This window comes from Nicotiana sylvestris, chromosome 6 (genome assembly GCF_000393655.2).
Source record: "Nicotiana sylvestris chromosome 6, ASM39365v2, whole genome shotgun sequence".
NCBI classification, from domain to species: Eukaryota; Viridiplantae; Streptophyta; class Magnoliopsida; order Solanales; family Solanaceae; genus Nicotiana; species Nicotiana sylvestris.
The window spans coordinates 201,051,050-201,075,364 of NC_091062.1; the positions used below are offsets into that span (position 1 = coordinate 201,051,050).

The window sequence follows — 24,315 nt, forward strand, 5'->3', positions numbered from 1 at the left end:
AGGCAAATGGTGCGGTTGAGGCAGCCAATAAGATATAAAGAAAATACTCCAAAAAATGGTAGAAGGATCTAGACAGTGGCATGAAAAGCTGCCTTTTGCATTGTTGGGGTACCGCACCACCGTTCGGACCTCGGTGGGGGCAACTCCTTACTCTTTCGTATATGGCACAGAAGCAGTAATACCCACAGAAGTGGAAATCCCGTCTCTCCGAATCATTGTAGAGGCTGAGATCAATGATGATGAATGGGTGAAAAGTCGCTTGGAGCAGTTGAGTTTGATTGACGAAAAGCGATTGGCATCCGTGTGTCATGATCAGCTGTACCAGCAAAGAATGGCAAGAGCATACAACAAGAAAGTGCGTCCAAGGAAGTTTGAGGTGGGACAGTTAGTTTTGAGACATATTTTGCCTCATTGGGCCGAAGCAAAAGGAAAGTTCGCCCCGAACTGGCAGGGGCCATTTGTCGTAACCAGAGTGTTGTCTAATGGTGCATTATATTTGACAGATGTGGAAGGAAAATGTGTAGAAATGGCCATCAATTCCGATGCAGTCAAGAGATACTATGTATGATTTCTTTATTTTGATTGTACTTGTTTGTATTTGGCATATTTTAAAGATTGAAATGATGAAGGCGTTTTGTTCTGCTATCTAAACACTTTTACCCCTTGTCACCCCTTTTGAGCCTTAGTTATTCTCTTTCATATCCCTCTTTCAGAATTAATGGCACCATTAAGAAACGCGAGTGCGGAAGAAAAGAAAATGAAAAGAAAAAGTAAAAAAAAAAAGAAAAAAAAATTAAAAAGAAAAAGAAAAGGGAAGAAGGAAGAAAAGAAGGAAAAGAAAAGAAGAGGAAAATTGAAGGTGAAAAGAAGAAAGAAAAGAAAGGGAAAGGAAAAGAAAACAACAACGTAGTCTCTATGACGTGAACTATGTTTGACTTGATCCCGAAAGGGTACGTAGGCAGCCTCTCTGAGGTTCAGTCATACCAAAATAAAATCCAAAAGTCCTCAAAGCAAGAAACTGGGGCAGAAGTCTTGGTTGTTGTAAGAAATCTGATTTCGAAAGTTGTAATTTTAACCCGTTTTGAAATTATTTTGAGCCTTTCATACCCTTTCTTTCTAACCCCGTCCAAATCCCACATTACGGTCCAAAGAAAGACCTTCTGATCAATCTTTGAGAAATGCCAAGTCGAGCAGGTAAAGGTAATTCATGTCTGGGGCAACACTCTGGTTCAAGCAAGAAAAACAAAAAGATAAAAATGAGAGAGTCTTATTGGTGAAAACATGCACATGCACCGTAAGGCGACGGGAGTTGAGAGAAGGAATAAAATAAGAGAGTCTTATTGGTGAAAACCCTTGCGGGCACCTTGAGGCAAAAGTGAGTTGAGAAATGGTTAATGGAGAAAGGTCTATTGGTGAAAAACTATTTCGAGGCATTGCAGGTTAAACCAGATTAAGGTTTGGGTGAAGGAATCAAGTGATGGAAATTCTGAGGCAATAAAGTACGGTAATTGAAATCTGGTTAGTTGTACAAATTGGGCCGATTAGTCTGAAATGCATGTTATGATCATTGGTGTCAGCTGTTCCGGTCAGATAAGTTTCTTTTCTTTTTTCTTTTAACAAGTCATCTGGTTTTGGATTCTTCTTATCCTTAATTCATAAAATCATTGCGTTTCATTTTCTTTTGGGGGTTTCGTCCTACTAAAATGTTCCAATGTCAATTTTTGTTCAAAGCAAGAGGGAAAGGATTTCAAATCTTACTACCAGCTTTCAAAAATGATAAAGCATAATGTGGTCAGAGCATGGCAACAACAACAACATGATGTAAAAGAGAATAAGAGAGTTCACCGGGAGTTTCATCGGTGTAATAATTGGGAAATGTTGTGGGAAATGTAAAGGTTAAGACCAAAGGGTCAGAGGTTAGGGAATTTGAAAGTCGGTCAGAAAATCAAATGGTTCAGGGTCAGTTCGAGGAATTCAGTCAACACAAAGCAAGGCAGTAGAAAGATTTTTCAACAAGAATGCCATCAGCTAACCACCATTTTAAACTAACGAAATTTGCTTCGATTGAAACAGGGGCAGAAAAGTTGTTAGTTCAAGAGGAAGTCTCCATGAGGAAAAAGCAAGAGGTAATCAGGTTTGACTGCAAGTGAGCTATGTTTAAAACACAAGATAGTGAGGAATAACATAGGAAAATGTAAGATAGTCTCAAAATTTGCATGTTTAGGACAAAATTTTAAGTGTTGAAGTGGGGAGCCCGCCCCTATAACAAGGGAATACATTTCAGTTTTTAAAATTTTAAGTGTTGAAGTGGGGAGCCCGCCCCTATAACAAGGGAATACATTTCAGTTTTTTTTTAAGTTTTGAAGTGGGGAGCCCCCCCTATAACAAGGGAATACATTTTAGTTTTTAAATTTTAAGTGTTGAAGTGGGGAGCCCGCCCCTATAACAAGGGAATACATTTCAGTTTTTAAATTTTAAGTGTTGAAGTGGGGAGCCCGCCCCTATAACAAGGGAACACATTTCAGTCTTTAAATTTTAAGTTTGAAGTGGGGAGCCCGCCCCTATAACAAGGGAATACATTTCAGTTTTTCAATTTTAAGTTTAAACTGGGGAGCCCGCCCCTATAACAAGGGAATACATTTCAGTTTTTCAATTTTAAGTGTTGAAGTGGAGAGCCCGCCCCTATAACAAGGGAATACATTTCAGTTTTTAAATTTTAAGTGTTGAAGTGGGGAGCCCGCCCCTATAACAAGGGAACACATTTTAGTTTTTTTTTTTTAAATTTTAAGTTTTGAAGTGGGGAGCCCGCCCATATAACAAGGGAATACATTTCAATTTTTTTTAAATTTTAAGTTTTGAAGTGGGGAGCCCGCCCCTATAACAAGGGAACACATTTCAGTCTTTAAAGTTTAAGTTTTGATGTGGGGAGCCCGCCCCTATAACAAGTGAATACATTTCAGTTTTTAAATTTTGAGTTTTCAAGTGGGGAGCCCGCCCTTATAATAAGGGAATACATTTCAGTCTTTAAATTTTATGTTTTGAAGTGGGGAGCCTGCCCCTATAACAAGGGAATACATTCCAGTCTTTAAATTTTAAAGTTACACTTCAGTTTTTGACTCTTATTAGTATGTGGTAACAAGCCCTAGTTTTCCAAACTGGGGCAAAAAGTTTTCTTTGTTTGTCTATTTTTGTGAAGTTGGGAGCCCGCTCAAATAATAGAGGAATACATTCAAGTTCAAGTTTATTCAAGTACAACAAGTTGAAGAGAAGGAACAACATCTCAGTTAGCAATTTGAAAGCAACAACAATGGATTGCACCAAGAGAACACAAGACAACAAGGCAACAGGAAGTACAAGAGCAAGTTGAAGAATTTAGATAGGACTTTTCTGTAATGCATAGTTCATAGTTTAGGCTAGCTTCTTTTGTTTTTGACACGGTGTAATAAGGGAGATCAGCAAGCAGTAGCAGCAACAAGCGCAGTGAAATCACAGCTACTGGTAGTCCCAGCTACCAGACACTCCCGAACTACACTCACCTGCTTCCTGTTTAGCCCAAGATATGTAGGCAACCTCTGAAGCACGGTGCAGTCAAATTTTTCAAAAATGCTTCACAAGGAATATGTGAACGGGCAAAAATCCCTCATTTCTGCTCACTTGTCTTTGCACGAAAACTCTTCGTGTTTCCGGGCAAAGAGGGGCAGATGTGAGCACGTGATTTTTGCCCTAAGCCAATTATTCCCAAAAATTCAAACAAAATGATTTTTCTTTATTTTTACAATTTTTGTGCATTTTAGTGCCAATTTCTGATAATTGTTGCATTTTATTTGTGCATGTTAATTCATATAAAATACAAAAAATACACATTTGCATTTAGGTTTTAATTTCATATGTTAGTATTAATTAGGGATTAATTTGTTTTAGAATAAAATATAAAGAAAATAACAAAAATGGTCCGTTTTGCATTTTTAGTTTAAATTTGTATTAGTTTGCATTTTTAATTAAGGAATTAATTATGAAATTTAATTTTTAGTGTTAATTTGATTGTGAGTTTTTATTTCAGCATTTTTGATAAAATAAAAAAAAATACAAAATGAAAGCATTAAATAAAAAAAAAGAGAAGAGAACGAATTGGAAAAGAAAACAAAAGGGAAATGTATAAGAAGAGGGTTGTTAATTCAAATTGGGCCATTTTTATTAACCAAAATCCAGCCCGATACACCCACCGTCCAAGCCCCGAGCCCTCGACCCGATCCGCCTATGGAGGAGTCCAAACGACGTCGTTTCGACGCCTTCGATCTGAGCCCTTCATTTAGTCTGATCCAACGGCCCACAGACTCTCGTAGTTAAATATTTAATTGTTGGACCGAATTAATAAAATCAAAAAGACAAAACCATTCTTCCTCGTATCTCCAGACCTCGCCGGAGTCGCCGCCGGCGGGAAACGATAACATCCCAAATTGAATCCAAATTGACACCACGAGGGCTCCAGGCCATCCTCTTCCCATTCCCACCATTACTATCCCTCAAATCTTCCTCCATCTCCTCGAATATCCCGTCAAACATTTTCCGGCCATGACGGAACCCATGCCAAACGGTCCCAAAATTACACTGTAGGATCACCTGAGCCTCCTCTAGACAACCCCCATAGCCTTATATCTCGAATCTGCCTGGGTCTGCTCGAATCTTCAATTTAAAATTTTCCGGCCAAAAACCCTAAGGCAAAATCCCTATGATTTCGGACCGTAACACCCTTAATCATGTGTTTTCTAATGAAAACACATGATTAGGGATGTTACGTGTTAGAAATTTCAGAAGATTTGGGCTCAAAGCTGCTGGCCGGAGTTCTTGGTTCGTCAGTGAGTTTTCTGGTCTCTCCTTTCTTTTTATTATTATTATTATTTCATTTTCCTTTCTTTCTGTATATTTGCATGTGTGAGTTTTGGTTTATTTTAGTTCCAGTTGGTTTGAATTTTATAGTTAATTAGCTAAAATTGGCAGATTAGTTTTGTTCTATTAGTTATTCATTTAGATTAATTTTGACATTTTGTCGGAGTAATTAGACTGTAGATGTTTTGATTAATGGATTGGTTTAGTTGTGGTTAATTGATTGGGTCGGATAGAATATAATTAAGTATGTTTTGTGGGTAATTACTAGGGAATTGGTGGTAGGTGTTTAAAATAGCCTAGTAAATCTGAGGTGAGATCAAGGGCATTGTGGAAATTTGGTAGTCACAAGAATAATGTGCAACCCCTAGGAGTTGCTAGATAAGGGTTACTTGGGTTATAAGTCAGAAATAGAAGGGTCAAAAGATAAAAGAGGGAGGGACCAAAGAAGTAATTGTAAAAAATCTAGTTCACCTATAAATAGGCATTGCATGTGCCTTGTGGAGGGTCTTCTTTTGAGCCCAAAAAATTCCCACCAAAAGCTTTTCTCCTTTTCTCTAAAAAACTTCAGATTAGCATTTGAATTGAAGCATACAAAAATACAAAAAAAAATCAAAAGCAGAAAATTCAAAAATGATTACTGTTTCATTCATTTAGTTCCACAGTCAAGCTTCTGAACTTCGAAGGAATTTTGGATCAAAATTGATTGGATTTGGGTCTTAATGAGTGGATGGTAGTATATTTTGATTACCAGAGTGTTCTGGATCAGACTGGTTTGTTATTGAGCAGTTTTGGATGAATTGAACTGGGTTTTGTTTGAGTTTGATGCTTGTTGATGTCCCTGGATGCCATTTGAGTTCATTTAGCTTGCTTTGGTGCTAGTTTGGTCAATTTCTCCATTATGTTTGGCGTCTGGACTTTTGATCTATTTTCTGGGATTGAAATTACTACTATTGTTCAATTACTTCTGCTGCCTGCTGCCGATCCTTCTTTCTTCTTCATTGTTTCATACCTCCAGGTACTTATCTCCCCTGCTGAGTGATGTATTTGACTGCGAGCTGAATAAAAACAAATTGAAAGAGAAATTAAAGTGCAAGCATGTTGTTATGGCCTCGGTTCATATAAAAATTTCTTTGTGATTCATTTGGAATGATTAATTTGTGTTGGATATGAGATAATAGAGACTGTTGATAATTTGTGGACTGTTAATGGAGATTACCTCAGACTAATTCAAACCATTTCATTTGTTACTTTGTAGCTGATTGATAACAGACATAATTGTGGCTCACATAAGTGTGGACTGTCTTAATTTGGGCAGGAAATCAGTCTTTGATTTTAATTAATTAGTTTGTTCTTATGGAGTTTGGCAGTGGCAAATAGGAGCGCTAGTTGGAATAGATTTGTAATTGCAGTAGCTCATCCTCAAGTTCATAATTCGTTTGACCTAATCGTTAGTTAAAACCATATCGAAAACAATTAGCATGTGGAATACACAATAAATTCGCTATTGTCTGAATTGTGCTCTACCCTATTAGTACTTAAAATTAAATAGGAGTCAGTAAATGGAAGCAATTGAGATTGGAAGTTAAAGTCTAAATAGTCAGTATCCTGTTGAGCATGAGTAGCTATGGATCGCCCTTTCCCGTGTTAAAAATGCCGAGTCTATTCGTGGTAACGTTAGCAGGCGTTATGCCTATGTGTTTTCCTCCTGATCTTGGGATGGGGCTCATTTTGAGCCCACAAATTAACTATTCCCTGAACCTGGGCCAAACTGATATTCTTCTTATACTTGTCTGTGCCTTGGTCTCTCCTAGGGCCTGTTGCAAAGCCCAAAAAGATTTGGTTGTGCATAAACCAATTGAAGTTTTCTCAAATAATAACATCAGTCTGGGTTTTGAATTAGGTAGCGGGTTCAAGCTAAAAGGTGCTCCCTTTTGTTTGGGTCCGGGCTTGAATTCGAAGCCCGGTTTTTCTGATAATAAATAATTAGGTTTTTTTATCTTTTAGAGACAAAACAAAAAAATAGGGAAAATTTAGTCTCTATAGGCTTTCCCTTTTAAAATAAAAATGAGATGAGCCTCGCCCAACGAAATACAAAATTTGCGGGGCCCTCAATAAAGGTTTAAAAATATTTAAAAAATTGCGAAGGGTCGTTTAGCGAGCTTCACGGCCCTCCCAAAAGATAATGACGCGTTAGACTCTTAGACGTGATTCTAATAAAATTACCTTCTTAAACTCGGGTGCGCATTGATGCAACCCAAATCCAAGTCTCGACGAAGTCGAATTGTGTTGACGACCACGAGTGCATTGATTGCGACGTGGTTCGAAACGCACTTTCACGACGTCACAATTCTTTTAAAATAAACAATGATAAAAAGCGGTTTACGAATAAAAGGCACATAAGTTAGCATGTTTTGAAATCAGATAAAATCAAATACAATAGTTGAGCGACCGTTCTAGAACCACGGAACCTGGGAATGCCTAACACCTTCTCCCGGGTTAACAAAATTCATTATCCAGATTTCTGGTTCGCGGACTGTTAACAGAGTCATATCTTTCCTCGGTTCGGGATGCAACCGGTGACTTGGGACACCATTAATTTCCCAAGTGGCGACTCTGAATAATAATATTAAATCCTGTTTCGATTGTCCTTTAATTGGAAAAACTCCTTTACGCCCTTGCGAGGTGTAGGTGAAAAAGGAGGTGTGACAATGAGGAAGATGATAAAAGCTGCTGACAGAGCCATTGATATGTCGGGGACTGAGTACGAGCCCTCCCAGGAGATCTTTTCGGACTCTGTGCCAGAATACATCCCTGACTAGCTGGAGAGGAATAGGCTGAGAGACACACCGCCGGCATCCCCCACTACACAAGCTTCTGTAAACATTTCTTCTGGGTCGTTTGAGGGCTCAGGTGAAGGTAGTGGGGAATACTCCTCCTCTCTCACAACTTCATTATCTGGAGAGGGTGCAGTAGGTGATGATGAGGAAATAGGGGGAGAAGAAGAAGTAGGAGAAGGAAGTAAACCTCAGGTGGGGGTATTGCTAGGACTAGGAACCCAGAGGTTTGGCAAGGCCGATTCGTTAGTGAAGTAGCATACCATAAATTCCGAGAATGGTGGCCGGTGAGGAAGTTAACCCTGGAGCGGAGTTTTATTGATAGAGACTTGCTACCTTACAACCCCAACGTGAGGAGGCAGTTTAGGACAAGAGTGGGCTGGGAACATTTTCTAGATGAGTGTGTGGATGCCAATGAACACTTGGTCAAGGAATTTTACAGCAACGTAGCCCACATCAAAAAGGGCTCCAAAGTGACCAAAGTTCAAAATCTGAAGGTGTTGTTCGATAGGAAGACAATCAATGACTATCTTGGGTTTAATGAGGAAGATGAGACCCTGTACATGGCAAAGATGGAAATGGGCGAGGTGGTCTGCCCATGATTGGCACAATACCTAGCAATCCCAGGTACCACTCCCGATTGGTTGACTGCTGGAGTCAAAAATTCTAAGGCATAGTTTGAATTTTGAGGCGTGGGGGTAGGAGACCTTTGTATGTAGCAGGTTGGACCCCACAATGCATGATAACTCCCTCCTTCTCCATCGGGCTGCGTTAGTGGCATCGATCATGGAGGGGTACCCAATCAATGTGGGGAATGTGATGTCGCAGATTATTACTATTGTGGGTGCCGAGCATGACTAAAACTACCCATTTCCCAGTTTTCTCACTATATACTTCCGGGATTTGAAGGTGGAAAAGAGGCCCTTCGACATTAGAGTCAAAGCGAAGGCCCCTTTTTCTTGGTACAACATGCAGGGGGATGACAATCCCAAGAGCAAGAACTTCAAGAGTATAGTTACTGCTCTAACTGGCCAGTCTGAAGAGCCAGTTGTGGCAGTGACTCCTGCCGAGCCTGCCTCTACTTTTGCTGCTATCCCTCCTAGTCCATCCACCTCAGCAGACCCGGAGATTCCATCTTCCCAGGCCCATCCTACTACTGCCCACCGACTGAGCCAGACACTTCTTAGTATCAACAACTGGACGTAAACTGCCTCATCCAAGTTTTCCATCCTGACTACCACGGTAGAGGCTCAGTCGGCACCTCCACCCCCACAGGTTCCCCAGTCGATTGAGGATGCTCTCAAAGAGATTTTAGACAACCAGAAGAAAATACTTGACACTCAAAAGGTACTAACTGAGGCAGTTGATTCACATAGCAAAGCTCTCAAGGAGCTTGCTCGGGAGCACAAGAAACTGAGAAAGACACGGGCATCCAAGGAGTCATCTAGAGGCCTCCCAAGAGGAAGATGATGATTCCTAGAGCGGATGATGCAGTCATCCAGTTGGCCGACCCACCGGAGGCTTCCTCCACTCAGCCTCAGGATGCACTTTAGGAGCCTGTCCAGGTCCTAGCAGCATAGCAGCAGGCCACCGAGAACCAGTTTGAGGTTCGCGAGCACAGTGAGGACCCTAAGACCACTCAGGAGTCTATGCAGATAGACATGCCATAGGGAGTCCCTATATCCTTTTTCCTTTCTCTTTTGATGCTTTATTTGGTTTAGTTGGCATTGGGGACAATGCCAGCTTTTATTTGAGGGGGTAGGCCCTACATTCGGATGATTGTATATATTTGACATTTACATTTTTATGCTTTCTTTATCTTTTCATCTTTGGGTTGTATATAATTTAACATTTCGTTACATTTATCGCACTTTTACTTTACTTTGGGTCTGTATATAAAGTTATGTTACATTGTACATATTTATCCCATCTATTGTATATTCAAATCCCCTTTTGTATATATTCATTCTACTTTCCGCAAATTTTTCGTTCTTAACTTCTTATTTGTGATTCGTAGCTTCTTGTTTGGAAAGTTTGCAATAAGCCTTTGGTTTTCTTAATGCCACGGTTCTTTCCAAATGTGGAGTTTTGTGTGAACCGGGTGGCTCTTCCAATGATGGATGGTGTGGCAACCTTTTTAAGGGTTTGAGTCCATTTTTGTTTTTGTTTTTAATAGTTAGTAGATAAGGGTGCCTCAAGCAAAGCTTCACTTGGGCCTATCACATTTGCCTTTGATCTTATGGTCAAAAACAAATTGTTGTGTTTAGGATGGTAAAAGTAGTGACCTTGAGACTCTTGTGTTGACCGATAATCATCAAGTGGTTTTTCGGGACCATTGTGTGCTCAGATGTTATCTAAGGTTATTGTGGGCCTCCGAATCTGCGTCTTTAGCAATCCCATAACTTGTGTGCTGAGTAATCGCATTGCAAGTCCAAGTCCCAAGCCATTGGTCTAGAACTTGCCCTGAATGTTTGGTGAGGTGAAATCCTAAGTGAATTCTAACTTGAGACATGATTATAGGATCTCCTTGGTCTAAATGATAGTTGAACACACCCATAACCTACCAATGATAAGATCCCTAGTTAACCTTTTTGAGCCTTGCCCTCTTTCCTTCAAGAACCATGATACAAGCCTATACCAGTTCTGAAAGATACCCTCTCTTGGCACCCGATCTTTCCTTTAGCACATGGAAAAAGTATAAGTTTTGGGGGAGAGACGAGGATTGCAACAAAGTAGTAAAAAGCACAAAAATGGAGAAAATGAAAGGCAATGAAAAAGAAAGAAAAGCAAAAAGACAAAAAGAATGTTCAATGTGAAAAATAATAAAAAGGGATTCAAGAAAAGCAAAGAATGAAAGGTGTGGAAAGTTGAAAAAGGAGAAAAGGTTTGAAATGCATAAGTGATGATAGGCTATAATTGCGTATTTTAGTCAATTATTACACTCTAATTTACTGCACTTTAGTTGAGTTTGCGCTTTAATCGCTAGTGTCTTGCACTAACTGTGTGTTTTATGCCTTGTAGGAGTGATTCCGAGCTATATAGATGTTATGAAATGAATTCAAGTGATTTGTAGATTTGAAATCTGTGTAAAGGCTCAAGGAATTAAGCCGGGATCGTGTTTGGGGGTCAACAGATGATAGCTAGAGCAAACGAAGAATCGAGCAGGCACACTGCGCACTGTCTAGTAAAATACACATAACATTTGCTCAGGAATCAATTTGGGCTTCACAATGTATGGTTGGAAATCTAACTCAAAGAACTACAATTTTCATGTTTTAAGTTTTTCCAAATTCGAAATGGAAAAGGGTGAAAAACGCGCGAACTACAAAGTTTGCGCAGTAGTTCGCGCGTATAAGGAACAACGGCAGAATACTGCGCGAAGCAGTGCGCGAACTCTGTAGTTCGCGCACTACCGACCCGGAAAAATGTTATTTAGGGGTAAAATTGGAATTCCTTCTTAATCCCACTAAATATACATAAAGCAAATGCTCCATTATTGAAATAAGATCAGATTTTAGAGAGAGTTTTAGAGAGAGGAACTTTTTGAGGAGCTTCATCTTGGAGCTAAGAACGGAGAAGAAGAACAACATCTTGGAGCGAGGATTCAAAGAGTTTTTCTAAACTTTCTTCTATTTGTTTGTTTATATTATGTTTAAGACTTTTATTGTTGATTTTTGTATGATTATGAGTAGCTAAATACTCTAGTATTCTTGGGTCATGGATGTTAGATGATTATGTTATTTGAGGCTTAGATTAAAGATCTTGAATTTATTGTTATGGGTTGTTTATTTGATTCTGCTTCTAATTATTTTACTGCGTAGCTAACCGTGAAATATTATTTACGGATCTTGAGTTAAACTTGAAAAAGGAAATTCTTGATTGCATATAGAATCAAATAGAGCAAGATCCGGATCCTGGTCATCGGGTGAAAGATTCGCAATTAAGATAGAACTATACTTAATTGCCTTTCTTGGTTGAGAAATAGGATTTGTAAATGCATTTGAGTTAATATTAATACCATAGACATATAGGTATTAATTTAACTTGAATAGATGCATAAGAACTCGAAAGATTCTTATGAATATTATTAACCCTATAATCAATAACCCGGATAATTCAATAAATCAATCTTAAGCTAAAATAGTAGCATGATCTCTAGCAAGTCCATGACTCTGGAATATCTTTACCCAACTTGTTATCAAAATATTGTGAAATTGGTGTAGTAATTTTGTATTGAATTATTGTTTAATTACTAAGTAAATTGTAAATTGGTTCTTTATATATTTTGTGATAATTTATCTTGAATTGATAATTGTTTGAGTCTTCATTAGTCAAGAAGTTGATCACAATTCCTTGTGGGAACGATACTCTACTTACTACTATATTACTTGTCGATCGCGTACACTTGCATGAGTGTTTTGGTCGCAACAATAAGAAAGAGAGACAATGTGTCTCTCTAACCCCTTAGAAAGAAGTGAAATGACTCAAAGAGTCAAGTGAATGGATGTCAAATGAATCAAAAGAAGTGCTTAAGGGAAGATGGAAATTACTTAGACCAAAATATTTCCTACCCTGAACCAAAAGCCTTCACAATGTCTCCACAAAAGCCCTATATATTCTAAAGGTGAGGTTTGCTTAGGGAGAGTTGAGGATGTGTAAGTTTGGGTTCCACAATGACCGAAGTAACATAAAAGAGTTCTTTGATGTGTTGAGTCAATTCTTGATGCTCTTGTGTCGCACTTAATCCATGGTGTTTCAAGGAGTAAAAGTTGTTAATGATTCATTTGTATTGAGGGCAATTGTTAGTCTCAACTGATGCTAGATGAGATTACTTTAGGTCAGCTGAAAATTTCTTGGAATTTCGCTTAAGGGGTGGGTCTTATTTTGTTTGCTTGAGGACAAGCAAAAGCTTAAGTTTGGGGGAGTTGATAACTAGGGATTTTAATGCATTTTATACTCCTTCTTGCTTATGCTTTGATTAGAAATTCATACAAAATAGTCCCAAAAGACTCACAAGTTGTGATTGATTGCAGATTTGATCAACAAAGTAACAAAATGTCAAAGATCATCTCAAAAAGGAGTGAAAATTGCACAAGTCCCAGGACAAGACATAGCTCATGCAAAACAGGCCTAGTGCGGCCGCACACCATTCTGTGCGGTCCGCACTAGGGGATTCAGAGAGGTTGACATTCAGGCACAAAGGCAATGCGGCTGCACTAGGTTTTGTGCCGTCCGCACTGAAGTTAATGCGGTCACACTCGACTTAGTACGGTTCGCAGACCCAAGAATCAGAGAGATGCTAGTTTTGAAGTTTCACGCCAATGCGGTCCGCAGTCCATTCTGTGCGGACCGCACTAGAAGCCTCCGCAGCCGCAGTCTGTTCTGTGCGGTCTGCATTGCCTGAGTTCAGAGAGTTGGTTTGAAGTCAAGAGCCCTAGTGCGGCCGCAATCCATTTTGTGCGGTCCACACTAACCCTGCAGGGGCATTTTTGTCCAGAATTTTTAGCTTAGTATAAATAGCTTCTTTTCCCATTTTTAGGGTATCATATAGTTTTGTAACGTAGCTGTGCTCGTGGGTTTGACTTTCTTAGCCATTTTGGGCAATTTTATCTACTTTTCATCATTGAATCTTGTTATTTACCTTAGTGATTAATTAATATGAGTTGTTCTTCATATATTTCTTGCTTTTCTTCTTTAATTATGAGTAGCTAAACCCAAAAGCTAGGGTTGTGGCTCAACCCTAGTGTGGCTAATTGATGGGTCTTGTATTTTAGGACTAGATTGACTATGGGTGTTTAACATTTGGGCCAATTTCATGGTTAATTGCTGAATTAGTGGTTGCAAATACTAGTTTGTGTTTAGTTGACTAAGGCTCTTCTTGAGAAAGAGAGCCTAAGTCTCCGAAATTGGTCTAACAAGGAATTGGGGCGTACTCAAAAGATTGATAGCCCCAATTAAAGGGTTAAACCTTGAGAGAGTAATAACCGACTTGATCCCTAGTTTCTTGTGCAAATTTGCATACCCAATTGGTCTTGAGAAAGTCAATTCGGGTAAAATCACTCGAACCACCGAGAGGTGTAGAGTGGGCAATATCGTTCAACAGTTATATCATACTCCCCAATTGTGTCAATCATGTCTTAGATTCAATTACCCGTCAATTGACCACCTAGGCGAAAGTCACTACCCTAGTGTCTTTTAAACCATTTCAACAACCCGTAGCATTAACTCTTAGCTTAATATAGTTGTATTTACCATTTGTAGTTGATAATAGTAGAAGTAAAACGAAAACCCCAAAAATGATTAGAAGTATAATTTGGAACACATACGCAATCCTAAACTAGATAGATACTTGATTCCAAATTCTAGCTCTCTGTGGAAATCGATCCCGACCCTAAATCGGGTAACAGATGCTCCGACCCTCTCTCGCTACTCAATAATAATGCGGAGTAGGCTGCTATCATATACCCATAGTGCGGAGGATACGGTGGCACTCCTCCAGAAATCCCTGAGAATCCTCTAATGCTAGACCGCTGAATGTAGGAGGGTCGTACTTCTTATACCTCTCAAGCCTCAGCTGCTTCTCCTCTGAAACTGCTGCCCTACCCTCGGGCTGAGTTAGGGCTACAGGCGGTGGTGGTATTACCTCTAGGATCTAATCAACCTGAACCTACTACTCTGGAGTACGGAAGTCTATGATCTTCCCCCGGCCTGAGATGTGGCTACCACAAGGGAAATCAGCCCTGCCTGAGCTAGAGCGATGTACATGCTCATGAACTCTGCACAGGTCTTTTGGAGAGCTGGAGTAGTAGTAGTAGGCATATCAGGCACTTGGGCTCCGGCTTGAGCTGCTGGTGGCTCCTCTATAGCAGCTCGCGGGGGTGCTCTAAATGCACCACGTGCTTGTCCTCGGCCTCTACCCCGACCCTGGCCTCTAGTGGCTCTAGCAAGGGGCGCGGGTGCCTGGTCATCTCCAGTAGCATGTGTCCTCACCATCTGTGATAGAAGACAGAGGTTTAGAATTTCAAAATCAATAATATCACACGACAAGGAATTAAATGAAGTGGAATTTTCCTAACAGTTCTATAGCTTCTCGAAGATAAGTACAAATGTCTCCGTACCAATTCGCGAGACTCTAATAAACCAGCTTGTGATTCATGACTTCTATGAACCTAGTGCTCTGATACCAACTTGTCACGACCCAAGTTCTCCCTCCGTGAACTATCGTGATGGCACCTAGTCTCTATGACTAGGTCAGCCTAACAACTTGCGAAAAGAAACAAAGATAAGAAACTAACAATTTAACAGGTAAATATAATAAAGAAGTTTAAAATGCCGCTTGGCATATACAATATAACACTCTCGAACTGGACATAAGCACTCCCAAAACCCGAAATCTCATGAATCACAAGCTACAAAAGTACATAGTGTTTCTAACTCTAGAAATCTATCAACGAAGAAAATACAGGCAGTCTATAACTGAAAAAGGAATAGAAAGGGACTTTTAGGTCTGCAGACGCGACAAATATACCTCGAAGTCTCTAAGATCGCCTCGCCTCACTGGAAGTATGGCTGAGAAGTACCTAGATATGCACATGAAAAACATGTGCAGGAAAGAGCATGAGTACATAAAAGCGGTACCCACTAAGTGCCAAGCCTAACCTCGGTCAAGTAGTGACGAGATCAGGTCAGGGCCCTACTGGTTTATACATATAATAAGATAAAATAGTGTGAAATGTCGCAGTAGAGTTAAATATGCCAACAGTCAATGAAAAGTGAAATCAGAGGAAGAAATAACTCAGTACATAGAGATAGCAACAGGGGATTTCCCGGGATACCGTACCTTAGTCCCAAATGTAAATGTACAGAGGATCTTCCAGGATACCGTCCCGTAGTCCAAATCGTAAATGTGCAGGGGCATCTCCCGAAATACCGTTCAGTAGTCCCAAAGTAAAAATCCAGTATAGGGGAATCCCCCGGGATACCGTCCGATAGTCCCAAACATAAACATATAGGGGGATCTCCTCGAATACCGTTCTGTAGTCCCAAAATAAATACACAACTCATTCAATATACACAACAGTTTCAGCTAAGAAAAATCTACAGTTCTAATCAAGTTCGTAGCAAAAAAGACAGGTAATTCTTACTCTAAACATGCTACACAGAATCCAGGTAAGCAGTTAAAGCAGATAAGACAGTTAAGGCACGTAAGCATGCCTTCCTAAGCTAAACAGGAGGCTACATATACTAGTGTTGCTCAATTAAAGGAAAACATAGATATTTACTTAATGAAAATGGGGTTTTTCAACAATTAGCACGTGCACGCACTCGTCACCTCATGTACACGGCATTCATATAACAACAGTACTAAATCCTAAGGGAAGTTCCTCCCTACAAGGTTAGGCAAGCCACTTACCTCGAACCAAGCTTAAAATCAACCCGGAATCACGCTCTTGCCATGAGTATCCAACTCCGAGTGACCTAAATCTAATCAAATCAATTACATAACATAAATAAAGCTACAAAAAACTAACTTAGCTAATGAATTCAGAGATAAGGCAAGAAAATAGGAAAACGCCCAAATATCCTCCCCGGGCACACGTCTTGAAATCAGATTTAAATCACAAATTATGAACATCCATTCACTCACGAGTTCACTCGTACAAAAATCATCCCAATCCCACATCAAATTCTTATTCAAACCTCAGATTTTCAATTGGGAAACTTTTTCCCCCATTTCCAAATTTCCACCCTCAATTTCCTTAATTAGATGAAGAAAATAACAATAGATTAATATATTAGGATCAAATTAGAGTTAGAATTCGTTACCAGTTAGTTCTCCTTTAAAATCCCTCAAGAAATCGCCTCCCACCGAGCTCGAAATCAAATTTTATGTTATGCAATTTCAAAAACTCGAAATACTATTTTCTGCCTAGCGATTTCCACATCTGCGCTCATGGGGCCGCATTTGCGGTCCCCCACATGCATAAAAAACATCGCAGGTGCAAAAATCACTTATCCGAGCTGGGGCCGCATCTGCGGTCCCACAGCCATACCTGCAATTCCTGCTGCCTTGATCCACTTCCACTTCTGCGGCTACCCAAACGCTTCTGCGGCACTGCAACTACGGTCCAAAATCCGCATGTGCGAAAACAACAGGTGCACCAACTTCAGAAAATGCCTAAGTCCCAAACAAAATCCGTTAAGCATCCGAAACTCACCCGAGGCCCCCGAGACCTCAAACAAACATACCAACCAATCCTAAAACATCTTACGAACTTAGTCGAGCCCTCAAATCACATCAAACAATGCTAAAACTATGAATCACTCTCCAATCCAAACTTAATGAACTTGAAATTCAAAAATTTTATAACCGATGTCGAAACCAATCAAACCATGTCCGATTGACCCTAAATTTTGCACACAAGTTATATTCACTACTACGGACCTATTCCAACTTCCGGAATTGGATTCCAACCCCGATATCAAAATTCCACTATCGGCCCGGAACTCCAAAAAATCAACTTTCGTCATTTCAAGCCTAAATTAGTTACGGACCTCCAAAACACAATCCGGACACTCACCTGAGCCCAAAATCACCCAACGAAGCTAACAGAATTGATGAAATTCCATTCCAGAGCCATCTTCACACTGTTCCGACTATGGTCCAAATTCTAAGACTTAAGCTCTCATTTAGGAACTAAGTGTCCCAAAACACTTCAAGACTCAAGATGAACCATCCCGACAAATCACAATAGCATAAAAAGACACGGGGAAAGCAGTTAATAGGGGATCGAGGTATTAATTCTCAAAATGACCGGCCGGGTCATTACATCCTCCCCGTCTTATAACATTCGTTCGTCCTCGAACGAGCATAGAGACATACTTGAAGCGGTGAAAAGATGAGGATAACGGCTGCGCATATCTTGCTTGGTGTCCCAAGTTGCGTCCTTGACCAACTAACCCCGCCACTGTACTTTTACTTATGCAATGCTTTTTGATCTCAGCTTTCGACCCTGCCTGTCTAATATAGCCACTGGCTCCTCAGCATGAGATAGATCCTTGTCCAACTGGACTAAACTAAAATCTAACACATGAGACGGATCACCGTGATATCTCCGGAGTATCGAAACATAAAAAACCGGATGAACTCCTGCAAAGTTGGGAGGTAAGGAAAGCTAAGCAACCTCCCCAACACACCGCAACACCTCAAAGGGGCCAATAAACCTTAGACTCAACTTGCCCTTCTTTCCAAATCTCATAACGCCTTTCATAAGCAAACCCGAAGCAAGACCCACTCTCCAACCATAAATGAAACATCGTGAACCTTCCGATCCGCATAACTCTTTTGTATAGACTGGTCTATGAGAAGTCTATACTGAATCACCTTATCCTTTTCCAAAACATCCTAAATAAAGTTTGTGCCCAATAATCTAGCCACGCCCGGCTTGAACCAACCCACTGGGGACCTACACCGCCTACCATACATAGCCTCATATGGTGCAATCTAAATGCTGGATAGATAACTGCTATTGTAGGCAAACTCCGCAAGTGGCAAGAACTGATCCCAAGAACCTTCAAAATCTATCACACATGCACGGAGCATATCCTCAAGAATCTGAATACTGCGCTCGGATTGTCCATTAGTCTAGGGGTGAAATGTTATGCTCAACTCCACCCGAGTATCCAACTCATGTTGTACGACTCTCCAAAATCGTGATGTAAACTGAGTACCTCTATCTAAAATGATTGAAACTGGAATACCATGCAGGCAAACAATTTCTTGGATATAAATCTCAGCTAACTGCTCTGAAGAATATGTAGTACACATAGGAATGAAGTGCGCAGACTTGGTTAGTCGATCCATAATCACCCAAATGGCATCGAAATTCCTCAAAGTCCGTGGTAGTCCAACTACAAAATCCATAGTGATCTGCTCCCACTTCCACTCCGGAATCTCTATCTGCTAAAGCAAGCCACCCAGTCTCTGATGCTCATACTTCACCTACTGACAATTGAAGCACCGAGCTATAAACCCAACTATATCTTTTTTCATCCACCTCCACCAATAGTGCTACCTCAAATCCTGATACATCTTTGCGGCATCCGGATGGATGGAATACCGCGAACTATTGGCCTCTTCCAGAATCAACTCCCGAAGCCCATCAACATTAGGTACACATATCCGACCCTGCATCTTCAATACCCCATCATCAACAATGGTCACATCTCTGGCATTATGATACAGAACCTTATCCTTGAGGAAAATCAAATGAGGGTCATCATACTGACACTCTCTGATACAATCAAACAAGAAAGACCAAGAAACCACACAAGCTAGGGCCCGACTAGGCTCCGAAATATCCAATCTCACAAACTAGCTGACTAAGGCCTGTAACATCCCTCTCCATGGGCCTCTCTGCGGCGGGTAGATAAGACAAACTCCCCAAAGTCTCAGCCAGGTGACTCAAGGCATCGACCACCACATTTGCCTTCCCTGGGTAGTACAAAATAGTGATATCATAATCCTTAAGCAGCTCTAACCACCTCATCTGACGCAAATTAAGGTCCTTCTGTTTGAACAGATGTTGCAAACTCCGGTGATCAGTATATATCTCACAAGGAACACCGTACAAATAATGATGTCAGATCTTCAAGTCGTGAAAAATAGCAGCTAACTCGAGATCATGGACATGATAATTCTTCTCATTCACCTTCAGCTATCTGGATGCGTAGGCAATCACCCTACCTTCCTGCATCAATACTGCTCTAAGGCCAATCCTCGAGATATCACAATAGATAGTATAAGACCCCGAACCTATAGGCAATATCAATACTGGAGCTGTAGTCAAAGCTGTCTTGAGCTTCTGAAAGCTCTCCTCACACTCTTCCGTCTATCTGAATGGAGCACCCTTCTAGGTCAGCCTGGTCATAGGTGCTGCAATAGATGAGAATCCCTCAAAAGACTGACGATAATAACCCGCCAAAAAAACTATAGATCTCTGTAGTTGAGGATGGTCTAGGCCAACTCTGCACTGCTTCCACTTTCTTCGGATCTACCTTGATCCCTTCACTCGATACTACGTGACCCAAGAATGCTACAAAATGCAACTAGAACTCACATTTCGAGAACTTTGCATATAATTTCTTTTCCCTCAAGGTCTGAAGCACTGTCCTCATGTGCTGTTCATGATCTTCCCAACTCCGGGAGTACACAAGAATGTCATCAATAAAGACAATGACGAACGAGTCAAAATATGGACGGAATACACTATGCATCAAATGCATAAATGCTGCTGGGGCATTGGTCAGCCTAAATTACATAACAAGGAAATCGTAATGACTATATCGAGTCCTGAAAGCAGTCTTCGGAATATCTGGCTTCCGAATCTTCAACTGATGATAACCTGAACGCAAGTCAATCTTAGAATACATAGAGCACCCTGTAACTGATCAAATAGGTCATCAATACGAGGCAAATGATACCAATTCTTCACTGTAACTTTGTTCAACTGCCGATAATCAATGCACATACGCATAGAACCATCATTTTTCTTCACAAATAAGACACAAGAACCCCAAGGTGACACACTGGGTCAAATAAAATCTTTATCCAACAATTCCTATAACTGTTCCTTCAACTTAGGAGGAGCCATCAGATAAGGAGGAATAGAGATGGGCTGAGCACCGGCAATAAATCAATGCCAAAATCAATATCTTGTCGCGCGGCATGCACGAAAGATCAGTTGGAAACACATCAGAGAAACACCCGCACTACTGGGACTGAATCAACTATAGGGGTATCAATAGTGACATCTCTCACATAAGCTAGATATGCGTCACACCCCTTCTCAATCATTTGGTGAGCTTTGAAAAATGAAATAACTCTACTGGAGTGTAATGTAAAGTACCTCTCCACTTTAATCGTGGTACACCTAGCATAGCCAGCGTCACGGTATTGGCGTGACAATCAAGAATAGCATAATGGGACGACAACCAGTCCATGCCCCTTAATAAAATATTAATAATTTTGTATCTCAAAAATTTGAAAAAATAAACTTTAATTAAAATTTTACTTAATAATTTTTTGTAATACTGAAAAGCTTAGGGCCTCTTATTAAATTTGGCTTTAGGCCCCAAATATCATTGGGCCGCCCCTGCTTATGATTGTCATATAAATTTCAATATTAGTAGTACGTATCTCAATACTACTGTTATTGTTAGAAAAGAAGTAAACTTGAACTAGATTTGTTGGGATTCCGAATTCCTTGTCAACTTTTAATGTCGTTCCATTTTGTTTTACGTTAAAGTTCTATCCTTGTATCTTAAATATAATTTTCCACTAATAAAGAAATTACTTGTACTAATAAAGTTATGTGTTCTAAAAAAAACTTGAGCCACAAACCAAATCGAAGAGTAAAACTTTTGTAGAGATTAATATTGTCAAGAAAAGACTAAAAACATTCTTTCAATAGTAATAAATTGTTATAAAACAATGAATAAGAATATTGCAAAGAAAGAGAGAGAATTCTTATTGCTTTTTAGATGAATTACAATAGAATAGAATCCTCTATTTTTGGGAAAGAGTGACTTAGCCACCAAGTAATAATCCCTAGAATTTCTCTAAATATAGTCATTCACCATAAATAAAATTTTATTTATAACACTCCCACTTGAATGTCTATTCAACAGATAATGTTCCTAATTAAAACCTTAACTAAAATAAAACCTAGTGGGAAAAATTGTAGAGAAGGAAAAAGAGTACACATATCTAACAATATGCTTTTTGGTTGCCTCGTTAAAAATCTTTCAAGGAAAACCTAGTGGAACAACACCTTCAAAGGGAAAAAGAATACACCGCGTATTAACCCCCTGATGAGAGCATTAATTCACATCCTTGAACCTTCACATTTCAATCATGTGCATCCTCTTCAAAAGTGATAGGCTTAAGCTCTTTTAATCTATGTTTTGATGATCTAACAAACTTTATGTATAGAACTAGATAAAGGACCTGAAGCATGCCTGGTACAATCATTCAAGTTAATCAACTCAAGATAATTTGATCAGTGCGCCTTCAAATTCACAAGAACCAGATTAGGGACCTGATCCCTTGCTGTTCCCCTAACAGAAGTATAAGTTAACTATATAGCTGGAAAACAATTGTAGAAAGTGACTGCCTGCAACTGTACTCATGACAGTGCAACAGTCACTTCCCATTGGGAAAAAAACATGTACTAACCAAGATTTGACATCACCATTGTGATGTCTTTTGTAGTATAACAACCTGGTACAAAGCACAAGAAAGACTTGAGCATTTTCAATGATATTCTTTCAAGTGCTAGAAACACCTCTCTCAAGAACAAAGTTGCTGCAACCTCAAAGACCAGATCAAAAAATTGAAGATATCTTAAGTCCTTAGGTTTGTTGAGTCTTTGTTATTTGTTTTTCATTGTAACTCCTATCTTGCTTTGTTAGAATCATTGTTTTAGGAAACTCAAAATCATAAACCATCTGAGTTTGTGTCTTGGCTAGAGTTAGTCGAGTTGTGAAGTCTTTGTAATAGAGTTATTACAAAGTGGCTTGTAATAGAGTTGTTACAAGTTAGAGTGATCAAAGTCTTTGAAACTACAGAGTGGCAAAGTGGCTTGTGGTGAGAGCATCACAAGTTAGTTAAAGTCTTTGTAACTAGAAGAGTGACATAGTGGCTTGTGGTGAGAGTATCACAAGTTAGTTGAGTTTTATTCTTTTTAATGGAGTCATTACAAAGTGGCTTGCAATAGGTGTTTACAAGTTAGTGAAGTTGAAATCCTACCAGAGTAGGTCATGGTTTTTTGTCCCCTTGAGTTGTGATTTTTCCACGTAAAAATTATGTGTCTCATTTACCTACTAGTTCAGTAGTTAGCATTGTGGGAACTGATATAGGACCAGATCTCTATATAGTTTGGTTCATTAGTATTTTTAGTGGAAAATCAGAGAGGACAAGGTAATCTATACTGTTTGGTGGACTCATACAAACTAACAATTGGTATCAGATGGGGTTCTTTCTAAAAGGTTGCTCCACCTAGAAAGGATCTCAATAGCTGCTCCACCTAACTTTGAGGAAGGACAATCAACCTATAGACTCCCTAGATTTAATGGTCAGTATTACGGCTGGTGGAAGACTCATATGCATGATTTCATAATGGTAAAAGATTTAGAGTTGTGGGACATCATTTGTGATGGTCCACATGTTCCTATGAAGAAGCTTGGAGAAAATGGAAAAATGGTGCCAAAAAATAAAAAGGAATACAGTGATATTAACAGAAAAGATGTAGAAAAGAATGATTCTGCCAAGGAAATATGGGAAAATTGCAAATGGCACATGAAGGAACTACTCAGGTTAAACAGTCCAAGATTGACATGCTCACCACCGAGTATGAGCTCTTCAGGATGAAGGACAATGAGTCTATACAAGATATGAACACTAGATTCACATCTATCATAAATGAGCTTCATTCACTTGGAAAAGTTATTTCCAGAAACAAGCTTGTAAGGAAAGTTATTAGTGTTTTACCTGGCTCATGGGAGAGTAAGGTGAATGCTATCACCGAAGCTAATGATTTAAAAAATCTAACCATGGATGGGCTGATTACAAATCTGAATACATACGAGATGAAAAGACAGAGAGACAGTGAAAGAAGAGAGCCGAAGAAAGAGAAGAACCTGGTGCTCAAGGCTAAAAACAATGACTCAAGCAAAGAAGATAGTGATATGGCCTATCTCACCAAAAGATTTCAAAAGATGGTTCGATAAAATGGTGTACACCTAAGAGAGGTAGTACAAGCAAACCAAGAAACTATGATCTTTGTCATAAGTGCGGAAAGCCAGGGCATTTCATCAAAGACTGCCCACTTCTGAAACAGGGGCATTACTGTTAGTTTGTAGGAGTCCACCAAACAGTAGAGTACCTGGTCCTCTATGGTCAAGCTGAGAATGCTAATAAAACTGTACGTAAAGAAGACAAGGAATTTTTACGTGGAAAAATCCCACACAGGGGGATCAAAAAATCACGACCTACACTTGTAGACTTTTAACTTCACTAACATGTAATCTCACTATTTCAATCCACTTTGTAATAAACCTATTACAAAGACTTTAACTAACCTGTAATGCTCTCACCACAAGCCACTTTGTGACTTCTAGTTACAAAGACTTTAAGCTTATGACTAATCCTATTCACAACATAAACTCGGAAGTTTACGAATTTTTGGAGATACAATGAAGAACAAATAATAAGATTACAACCCAACTACGGATATACATAAACTCATTATGAAACTGATCCTTAGTGGAGTTGTCTTCTTGTTCTTGGCACACCAGTGACTTCAATGCCGGATAAACACTGCTATGCTTGAGAGAATATCACTAAATGCACAAGTGAAGTGTTGTGCCTTGCACCAGGTTGTTATATTACAAAAGACATCACAATGGATAGTGATGTCAATTCTTGGAACACGCTTTTTCCCAATGAAAAATGGTTGCCACACTGTCTGCTGCACAGTCACTTTTGTGCAGTTGCGCTCCAGCTGTATAGTTGACTTGTACTTCTATCAGAGAA

General features: G+C 39.6%; 1 protein-coding gene across 1 annotated transcript; it reads left to right on the top strand.

Annotated features, from left to right (window-relative positions):
- Window positions 1-23,057: 23,057 nt before the first annotated feature.
- On the top strand, window positions 23,058-23,510 carry LOC138871931 (EH domain-containing and endocytosis protein 1-like). Its single transcript, XM_070149855.1, has one exon. It carries the CDS (start codon window positions 23,058-23,060, stop codon window positions 23,508-23,510), a length of 453 nt encoding a protein of 150 aa, XP_070005956.1.
- The last annotated feature ends 805 nt before the right edge of the window (window positions 23,511-24,315 follow it).